General features: G+C 37.9%; 1 protein-coding gene across 1 annotated transcript in view; it reads right to left on the reverse strand.

Annotated features, from left to right (window-relative positions):
• The window catches only part of C5 (complement C5), an 82,477-nt gene that overhangs the window by 47,556 nt on the left and 24,233 nt on the right, over positions 1-10,688 (reverse strand). Inside the window, exons 10-17 of the mRNA XM_002915955.4 lie at positions 9,221-9,336; positions 7,375-7,560; positions 5,780-5,983; positions 4,288-4,497; positions 4,017-4,166; positions 2,845-2,974; positions 1,730-1,792; positions 434-631 (exon numbers count right to left, since the gene is read on the reverse strand). Coding sequence (XP_002916001.1) covers positions 434-631; positions 1,730-1,792; positions 2,845-2,974; positions 4,017-4,166; positions 4,288-4,497; positions 5,780-5,983; positions 7,375-7,560; positions 9,221-9,336 — 1,257 coding nt within the window. The remainder of the gene's footprint in view (positions 1-433; positions 632-1,729; positions 1,793-2,844; positions 2,975-4,016; positions 4,167-4,287; positions 4,498-5,779; positions 5,984-7,374; positions 7,561-9,220; positions 9,337-10,688) is intronic.

The following is a 10,688-nucleotide window of genomic DNA, read 5'->3' on the forward strand; positions in this document are numbered from 1 at the left end:
TTTAGAAATCTTTGGCTATGTTTGATCAGTATGGGCATAAACAAAGTTTTTAATGGTTGTAATGTCATAGAACCATAGAATTCTAGAACTCGAAGGCATACTGGAGATCATGTAGCCCAAGCTTCTTGCTTGAAAAATGAGGAGATTGAGGCTCAGAGAGGATATATAGTCACTCAAATTTATAGAATGAGCTGGCTTTAAACTTGCCTTAGGTCTTGACTATGGGCTCGTGCGCTCTGCTCTATACTGTATGTACCTTGTTTGATTGCCAAAAATGATAACTGATTTCCTTCTGATAGGCATTTACAAGTAATCTTTTCTAATTTCAACTATAAATAAAGCATGAAAACTGCCCCCCCCTTTTTTTAGCAGCACAGAATTACACAAGATTCCCCAAAGTGGGCAGAATTCTGATAGAAAATGTCAAACTTACGCAGCCTTCCCAACTGCAGGTTTTTATGAGACTCTTTGTCACGGAGCTGGCAGGCGATGATACAACATTCCTTGAAAATCCTGACGCATCTGGGGCCTATCTTAATGCGGGCAGCGCGCTGCTCACAGGTCTCATAGTAGTTAAGAAAGGCTCCGTCATAGCAACATTTCTTCAATATGGCATGTTTGTATTTAGCAACTGAAATGGAAATGATGCAAGTGTCCCTGGTTATGCACAGTCATAACACCTCTAGCTCAGAAGGGACCTTGAGGGGTACTTGGTTTCTACTGCCACACGACCCCCTGCCCCACAAGAGCCATGGCTGGGTGAATGACCAGCCGCTCTGCGCTGGCTGCTCTAGGAACGGGGAGAATGTGGCTTCACCAGGCAGATCACTCTCATTCACACTAAATGGTTAAAGAGCTTCTTGTGACCAAGCTAAATACTACTTTTGAAACGGACACCTTGGTTTCAGCACCCTTTGAGTAAAATAAGTTAACTGAGAAGCCTTCAAATATTTGGAGATAGCTATCACCACTGTAAAAGTGTTTCCTTCTTCAAGCTACAGATCCTGTTTTTAAAAACTTTTCTTATGCGGTGTGGTTTGTGGACCATTGCCAGTGGCATCATCCTTCATCAGAAGTGCTCAAATTACTCACTGCCTTCCTTTTCATATCATTAGAACTTAGAACGAAGGTTAAAATTAAAATAACTCCTGTATGGATGGGGGAAGGAATTATTATTACTCAAAGCATGATTATTAGTTGAACTCAGGTGACTGACTTCCAGTTCAAACTTCTTCCTATTTTAACATTGCCAATGGTCATATTTCTATTTAAATAATTGCTTAAAAATAATTTCTTTTAGACTGATTTCCCAAAGAATAATCCAAAATATTATTCACTGTATATTAAACATACAGAATAGAAGAAATAGGTTTCCAGGTACATTCCAAAGTTAATCAAATCATGGATTCTGTCAGAATAAGATGGAAGAATATAATTTTAGTTGCCAAATGAAGTCTGTAGAGAGGAATATTTGTAACAAATAAAAGTTAATCTTCCAGATTTTAGAGATAGAAATAATACTTATTTTCTTCAGATTGAGGTTATAGCAAATGAAGTATTGGATTTATTTGAATTAATCTTTCTGAAAGAGGTGAACTAGACATCTGTACATATCTTTCTTTTCATCCATTCTATTTGGATTAGGGAAAATGAGATAATGATTAGTTCTCTCCAGCTTTTGAATGATAGAATCATAACCTTTTCACAATCACATGAAATTTTAGAGTACCTTCCTCTTCTATTTTCTTTCGCAGCATTCGTCTTGGCCTGAGAATTTCTTTACAAGGCTCATCTGTTAAAAAAACAAAGCAAAACAAAGAAGGGAAAAAAGGAGATAAAATCTCAAGAAAGAAAATTCCATGAAAGTATTCAAGTATTTAAAACATTCACAAGTCATTCATTTTATTCAACAAATCCTGAGAGCCTGTTTTTGACTAGGCGGGGGGNGGGGGGGGGGGGGGGGGGGGGCACCACACGTCTTAATATGACTTGTTTTATCTTAGAGGAGCTCATGATCCACTGTCATCTATAGAGTTTGACTTGTTTGATTTGAGTTTGGTTTTAAATACTATGTTTTCAATCCACTGATTACAGAGAAATATCTAAGCATTTAAAGTAAGCACAGTTTTTGTTGGGTATGCTATTTTTATTATTTGTTCTTTGTGCTATATTATTATGAATAATAGGTCAAATATAATTATGAACAAATTTAAAGCCACAGAGATATGATGAAGATGTGGTCCTTGTTCTTAAAGAGCTCACAGTGCAGTGGCTGAGACAAGATACATAACTAAATGCAAGAATGTGCCCTGATGCGTGATGCAGTGCTGCTGTGTTGCTTATAAACAGAGCGAGTCCCTACAGCGTTCTCCCTACAAAGGAGGAGGGAATGATCAATTCTATATGGGGAAGAGGCCTGATAGAGGAGGTGATTCTTTCACCAGCTTCTTCAGGCTAATATAAGGGAAAGCAGCCCTGATGGGGAAAGGAATAAAAGTGTGCAGTGGCATGGTGCCACCCAAATGGCCACCAAACATTGTGCCACTCTACTGGGTTCTGTACAGCTTAAACATAAGGTAAGGTAGAGCAAGATGAAAGACAGTTGGAAAGATCTGGGGAGAAGATCATGGAAAGCTCTGAGGACGACTGACACTAAAGACCGTACTTTATCTTGATGGTCAGTAAAACGTTTTGTACTGGGGAGTTATGTCACCATGTCTCTCTAAGATCAGCATACAGAATATTGTGGCAGAGAATTACGATAAGGATGTCCAGGAGGAAAATGATTGATGTAAATTTCAGTAACCAGTTTGAACAATAAACAAAAAATGCTGAACATTTTACCATTTTCTTGGGTATCATCTGCGTTTGCATTGGTGAGGAAGGTGAGTCCAGCCAAGTGGAACACATCTGCATTGTTGCGGCCACCACCTGCCCCACAGCCCAGGTCGCTCGTCTCTAAGGCTTGAAACACCTGTCCAGAGGTAGTGAACTGATTTAATAATTCTTAGGAATTAACTAAAGGCAGCATGTGGAGTTTATTTAGATGTATAAATCATTCCTCTGAAGAACTAAAGGTACAAGTTGTCACATGGCTATAACAAATCAGATCACTCATTTGTCAAAGGGTCAAAGACCAAATTTCCCAACTTCATTATTTTAGTGTGACCTTTTAAATTTACAAACACATACCTATTGAAAATTAAACAAGAACTAAGTTTTAAGCTTTGGTGAGGAGATTCTCAGGAATCAACCCATGCTGTTTTGTACGTAGAATGCATGCTGTGATCAATATAACATATAAATAATAAATAAATAAATAAATAAATAAATAATAACCAGACAAATTAATTTTTAAGTTGCTAAAAAATTTAAAAAGGAGCACAGCCTCTTGTGTTTTGGGGAAGAAGGCTCTAGGTTCTAAGTGGGTGAGAATTTGTTTGGGGAAACATTCCAGTTTTAATTTTGAACCCCAATTTTTTTTCTTTTCTGAACATTTTTAACTGTATAGTTTTTTCTTTCTTGTTCAAAGAAATTCAAGCCTAGATAATAGTAGTAGGGCCTAGGAGAGAGAAATGGGAATTTAGGGGAACTGAATAATTTTCACGTTCTTTTGTCCCACAGATTTTAAAGAGAGTGAAAAAAAGAAAACAAAACCAAAAACCCTCCAAAGGCTGCTTATCTGGCTTTCTCTTGCACTGCCACTATAAAGCCCTCAACTCTTCAATATCAAAACCCTCCCAATTGATGGCACTTTTGCCCCATGAATATAATTGCCACCGTGGTCATATGTTTTTAAAGTGCTTAATTCTACATTTGGAAAACAAAAAAGGATGAATCTATGCTTTTTTGGGGATGGCTTACCTTCCTAAGAACCATTATTTTGAGTATATTACAGAAAAGCAGGCCTATTCTTCCCCTAATTTTTCCCTACACCCTACCCTAGAGCCATACTTTGTGAACCATTGCACAGAGTCACCCTGTGCACCAGCCACCAAGGCCATGCACTACTTAACTCTTTCCAAAGGCTTCTTGGCTCTCCTTTGGACTCCATATATAGCACTGTCCACTGCTGATAGAGCCACCCAGGAATTTGACTCAGTTGCCATATCAAGAGATACACGTTGGCCTGGAGAAAACGCAACCACTCTTGGAGACAGATGAACCTAGAAGATCATTTGAAAAAGAAAAGGTCATTTGTGTGAGACAAACCTTCACAAGTAGTTACATTTACAGTCTCCTCTACTCGGAAGAAAATTTGGTTGTGACTCATAATTTGTGGCTCACCTGGAGTTGGTTGCCACACTTTTCTTCGATATTCAACCAGACTGAGTCAGACACTAACTCTGCTGTCTGCTCTCCTGTGACGATGTAATAGACCAGGAGACGGGCTGAAGGAACCATGTTTTGTGTCACTGGAATGTTTATGCTTTGGTAAGATGAATCTGGAAGTTTATCCCTTGTGCCAAAGTGAACAATTTTACCCTTGGATAAAATCTAAAAATAAACAGCAGTAGTAACCGTTAAAAACAAAATCTTTGCTTCAGGATGAGCTTGGAGCTGGAGTAGAAATTATATTAAAGAAAAGAAAGTTAACAAGCACGGGCCCACTATGTGTCAGGAACTTTTACATTTACTTAATTCCTTTCTTTCTCACAAGAACCAGGATAGGAATATTACCCCCATTGTGCAGACAGATAAAGGGACTGGGGCTCAGGAATTAACTAAATGTCATACTGATTTTAGCTCAAAATCACATAACTAGGAAATCAGAGGACTAAGATTTGACCCCAAATCCGCTTAAAGTCATCACACTGTTACTAAAATCTCTTTCATTTTATTGATAAAAAAAATAGATGAGTAAGCGAAGTGCATTTTATTTGGGAATTAAGTTTTAAAGCCAGAGATTAGGTTCTAAATTGGAGGCATATGGTTAAAAAAAAAAGTTACAAATCACATGAAGCCAAAATGTCCTCAAAGATCACTTAATCATCCTTGGAGAGCAGGACTGCATACGTGGTTTTGGAACACAGTTCCTACACAGGTCCCATAATTCTTCATCAGTCACAATGATCTGTGCTCCTCATCTATTATTTAATTTTTTCTCAAAAATGTTGAAAAAGCCGTTACTACATGTTCAGGCCTGGCCATCGGAATAACCCATTTCTTCGACAATTGTCAGGAAGCCCTTAACATTTTTTCCACCTTCTGTCCTAGGTTCTACCCCCAGGTGCTTGACTGGCCACCTTTGTTTAATACAAGTGACGTAATAGGGTTGCTGCTAAACTATAGAATTGGAGTAGGTATCACATGACTCAACTCTTAAGAGAAGGATTTGGAGCCCCCTTTTATGCCAATGAAATGCACATATTTGAAAAAGGTCTACACATGTATCTTTGGCCACGAAATAGGGCAGAGGTAATGTGAGAACTTAATCAGGCTCTCTCTGTGGAGTAATCAGACTCTCTTTGGTGAAAGGTGTAACAGACAAGGAGTCAGAGGTTCCTAGCTCAAATCAAAATCTTCCTCTTCCAAGCTGAGTGACCACGGCAAGCCTCTTAACCTCTCTGTTCCTCAGTTTTGTCATCTAGGAAATGATCATGAAGATCATGGCCCATTTCAAAGGTTTTCAAAAAGCTGATTATCAAACTCGATTATGTTCTTGGAAATGCTTTGTAAAAACAAATGTAAGGGGTTATTTTCATGCTCCTCTGTTAACTAGAAGAGATGTTCCAGGTGGGGGAATAGATAGATGTAAATCTATCATTACTGTACTTACCAAGTAATTATAGTGAGTTATTTTGTCAATATATGGACTTCTGGGGGTAACAATAACATTCAGATATTCTCCCACAAGCAAAGGTTTATAGTTTTCAATCCAGTCAATATAAAGGTAACTTTGGCTGAGAGATGAATATGCTATTGCTTGGTAATCCTTGCTGGCCTGGTTTTCTTCTGGAAGATCTGGGTCATCAGTCTTGACCTGAAAAGGAAAATTTCAAAAAAGACATGTGGACTGTGATGAAATATTTTCTATGAAAAATACCTTTTAAATTTCTTTCTTTGCTTTATAAATTTCTAATTTGCACAACACCAAATGCTAAAGGAAAGAAAAAACTCCATTATTCTACTGTTTATACAGCTATGGTATCAAGTAACAAAGACTATGGACAATAATTGGGATAATATGGGATTATGAGCTATGGTGGGAAAGTCTGGTGAAATGAAGAGGGAAAGATGCTCCTGGAAAAAATATTAGCACCCTTCCTGAAATGTCATGGCAATCTGGGACTCCTTTTCCTATGCATTGGCAGGGTAAGAGAAGGGTAGCAGTGGGAAGGTCTTGAGGACTGGGGACAAGAGTTGTAAACATCACACAGACTCTCTGGTCCAGTTTCAATGTGAAGTGGCGGCACAGAGTGCACTTATAAATATGGAATGGGGCAGAAATGAGATCATGGGTAATAGCCACTTTTGACAGCAAAGGGACTATTAGCTCATGCTCTGGAGTGAGGTAGGCATTGGTTTGCATCCCAGGGCCTCCATTTATTTTTTTTTTTAAAGATTTTATTTACTTATTCGACATAGATAGAGACAGCCAGCCAGAGAGGGAACACAGCAGGGGGAGTGGGAGAGGAAGAAGCAGACTCATAGTGAAAGAGCCTGATGTGGGGCTCAATCCAGGGCCTCCATTTATTAACTCTGGATAAGTTATTTAATCACAAGAGAGGTTAGAAGCTCCACTTTCCTCAGCTGCAAAATGGCAACTCATAGAGCTGATTAACTGGGTATTAAATGTGTTCTACATAAAGCTCTTAGCATTTCCTAAGTGCTCAGTAGATGAGAGTGAGTGTGTGCACGCTATAGTCATCAATGTGCATTACTAACTTATTCGTTTTTTATTTGGGACTGGGAACTTAAACCTTATTTGCTGGGAGAGAAGCCTATTAATTCAGCTCGAAGTAGAATATTTTACGCAGCTAGGAAAAAGGGAGGCTTCCATGTTTGACCCCTTTGTGTCCCCGAGAAAAAATAAAAAGTGGGGATGAAGGGGAGAATATTTCTACCACTGACTTCCACTGGTATACCTATTCTGAAGCTTCTAGATTCTAATAGAGTCTTACTAATAGAAGAGAAAATAATTAATTCCCAAGTTAAAAAAATGATAGATTTATCTTCCTCAAGGACCATTCAACGGATTAGCATATTGCCTCTGGTTCTTAGGTGTTTTTTTTTTTCTTTTGGATGCAAAATCGTGGATCTGTTCTCTGGACTCATGTTTAAAATCTGCCGCATCTGTTCTGCACACTTGCCAAAACACACAGTCAAAAGCACACACTGTCCTAGAAAATTCAACAGGAGAACTCAGCTCACATTAAACCCCAGCACCGTTGCTCCAGATGGAAGATTGAACACAAATGAAGCCACTCCATCATTGGAACGTGTTACACTTTTCTTGGACTCCAAGTCAGACGTCTCTTGGTTTCCATCGACCGTGTGTGCGCTCAGGGTCACCGGCACCCCTCCTACCAGTTGGTCCAGCGAATCCTTAACCTGCACCTGTTTGTCAGAATAGTCCAAATCCATTATGGCAGCTTATCATTACTTTCTAAAAAGCAGAACAATTCTGAAATAATTTTCCTTCCTTCCCACAAAGTAGAAATTATTCGTGTTTACTTCAGTAAAGAGAAGCATGTTCTTAGATTATAGGAAAGTTTGGTTCTATTTAGTTATGTCATTTTCGAATGGATCCCCTGTACATCAAGCAGACTCAGGACATAGATATCATTCTACTAAATCCATGAAGTAGATATGATACGGTCTTCTGCTGCCTAACTTCTGTGATTCTTCAGTGCGTTTAGAACTGGATAAAGGAGAAAATGAGGCAGTCCCTTCTGGGAATAATTCTCTTAGACATGACAAACAATAAATTCACCTTTTTTTTCTCTTAACATCTACCTCTCACTGCCACGCATATGGCCATACATAATTTCCAAAAAGATGTGCTTTATGTTATTCTATTTTTATATGTGATAGAAAATACATAAAAGAGATTTTAAAATAATATAGATATATTCAATGTAATAGTATTCTATTTATGGTATTTTATTATATATTATTATGTATTATCTATCATATACCAAAAATTACCATATGTATCCTATAATCATATATATTATAACATATTTGTATGTATGAAAGAAGCTATGAGCATGTCCATAGGTTGCTTTAGCTTGGCAAATCTTTTTCTCTTAAAAGCCAGTGACCACTTAGGCCACTCTCTTAAGACAATGAGTATTATCATGGAACACTACATCAAAAACTAATGATGTACTGTATGGTGACTAACATAATATAATAATAATAAAAAAAAGACAGTGAGTATTAAGTACATTTTAATTATATCAAAATTGATTTTCAAAAGCAACACATTTTTAAAGAATAAAAAAATAAAACACTCTGTTCTAGCTTTCTAAGTTAAAGACAGGGAACAAAAATTTCTGTCTTAAAAATATAATATAACATGTATTTACTAAATAAAATAGAATTAGAAAGTCAAATGAACATATTAACACTACACTATCAGCATTTTAAAAAGGAAAAGTGGAGGGAGGAGAGAAAACATTAAAAGGGAAGGAGGAAGAAGAAAAGGAAAAAAAAAAAAGAGAGAGAGAGAGAACAGAGAGAATAGAGAGGCAGGGACCAAAAAAGCCAGAAGGTAAAGAATGGAGACTGGTACAGAGAGAGGACATGAGACAGAGTTACTCACAAGGATCGCAGAGGCAGACTGAAAAGCACAGAAACGCAAACAGAGATGACACAGGAAGTAAAAAATGGTGAGAGAAAGCGGTTTTATTTTCAAAGAACGATAGTCCTATTTTAAGGCTTTTGGAAAACATGCTACCAAATAATTTTAAACGTTAGCATTTTTTTTTAACTACAGACTTATGGTGTTTTCTTTACATATAATTTAATGCAATGCTTTTTAAGGGAATGCCTAACACAGGCTATCTTACTAAATACTGACACTTGCTCTTAGGGTTGAAATCACTCCCAAGGCTGAAGCTGGCCTGCAGTTTCCCACCCGCCTCCGCATCTATGGGGGGCAGGTTTTACAGATGAGTTTCCTCTGTGATTCCCTTCTATAGCATCCCTCCTCTGTTTGCTTTCTGTAAACAGAAAAAGACAACCACATTTAGCAATTTTCTCTTTCATTTACCTTGACAGAATATGGAATCCCAGGCTTCAAGAAAAGAGGAGTAGCAACCAAATTCAGTTTGTAGGGGGAGAGGACATATCTGATGCCAGGAATTTCCGCCTCTTCAGAAAATCCACCTAAAGAAATGACATGCATCACATTGAGGACTATACCCCTTGGTATGAGGATCTAGTTTACCTGCATATGTCTCCACAGACTTATTGTGACTTATTCTGGCTCGATTCCTACATTCATTCATCGGGAGTTAAGTGGGACATGGGTCTTGGTTCAAAGGGACAGTGCAGAGAAAAGTTTAGACCTCAGGAGTTTCCAAAGCCTTACATCCAAGGCTTGTGTGTAGAGATGTCCCTTGTGGAAGGAGACTATAGGGCTGGACTGAGGAGTGTGAGGAAAGGACACCACTTTTTGCCAGTGGCCTGAGTTTCAGTTGAATAGTACAAGGGGTTATGGAGAGAAGGAAAGGACTAGACACTAAGCTTTACAGGGGTTCACCTGTAGAGCACAGGGATATGGAGAAAAATGGAGAAGACAGAAAAAGAGTGCTTGAGGTTGAGGGAGCACTGAGAGTCCACCGGCAGGAGCCCGGTAACATATCCCTAAACTCCTTTCCAGTATTCATCCCTAATACACCTATACATATCCTATACTTCAGCCAACTGGATAATCCACTGGGTAATCTCAAAGATCAAGTCTTCCCTTCTACCCTTGGTATGTCCCCTCTATGGAGGGTGTCCCATATCACTCCCATCTACCATCCCAGTCTCAAAACCCTACTTATTCTTCAAGACTGGTCATCTTCAGGATACTGTATATGGGTGCTCAATAGTCACCTAGGAGCTCACCTTCCTCTGGAGATCAGTAGCTTAAGTACTTTGGTTATTAGAGCACAAATAGAATTCTTGCTTAAAACAAAATTCTTTGTTTACCTGTCTTACAGCTAGTGCTAGTTCGTAAGACACTTGAGAGCTGGGATTATACATCATTCATATTTGTAAGCCTGTATGTTTAGCAACACTCTTTGAATATTTCATAAATATTGCTTAAATGGAATTTATTTGAAATAAATTGAGAAAAAATAAAAGTAAGAAAGAAACATTAAAATAATATCAAAAATAACAGCCTGGGCAAGGAGTATCATTCTCCAGCATCTATTGATCATCTGATATATACAAGGTACTCAATAACTGAATAATTATCTCAATTCTTCATTCTACTACCCTTGAAGGACAAATTTAAAGAGGTGGAAGGGGCATTAGGGATCATCTAGTCTAACTCTCATTTTATTAAAAAAAAAGGACTAGTGTGGTTAAATTATTTGTTAGTTTAGGGGTTCAATATAAACCTGAAAATATAAGTAACATTAGTAATCAAGATACCAGAAGTAAGTAATAATTTGGAGTAATAATTAATGACTATTAAAAACCACTAGAGTGGGGTTGAGAGCACTAGATAAGATTTTAAGGATGCT

Source organism: Ailuropoda melanoleuca, chromosome 7 (assembly GCF_002007445.2).
Source record: "Ailuropoda melanoleuca isolate Jingjing chromosome 7, ASM200744v2, whole genome shotgun sequence".
NCBI classification, from domain to species: Eukaryota; Metazoa; Chordata; class Mammalia; order Carnivora; family Ursidae; genus Ailuropoda; species Ailuropoda melanoleuca.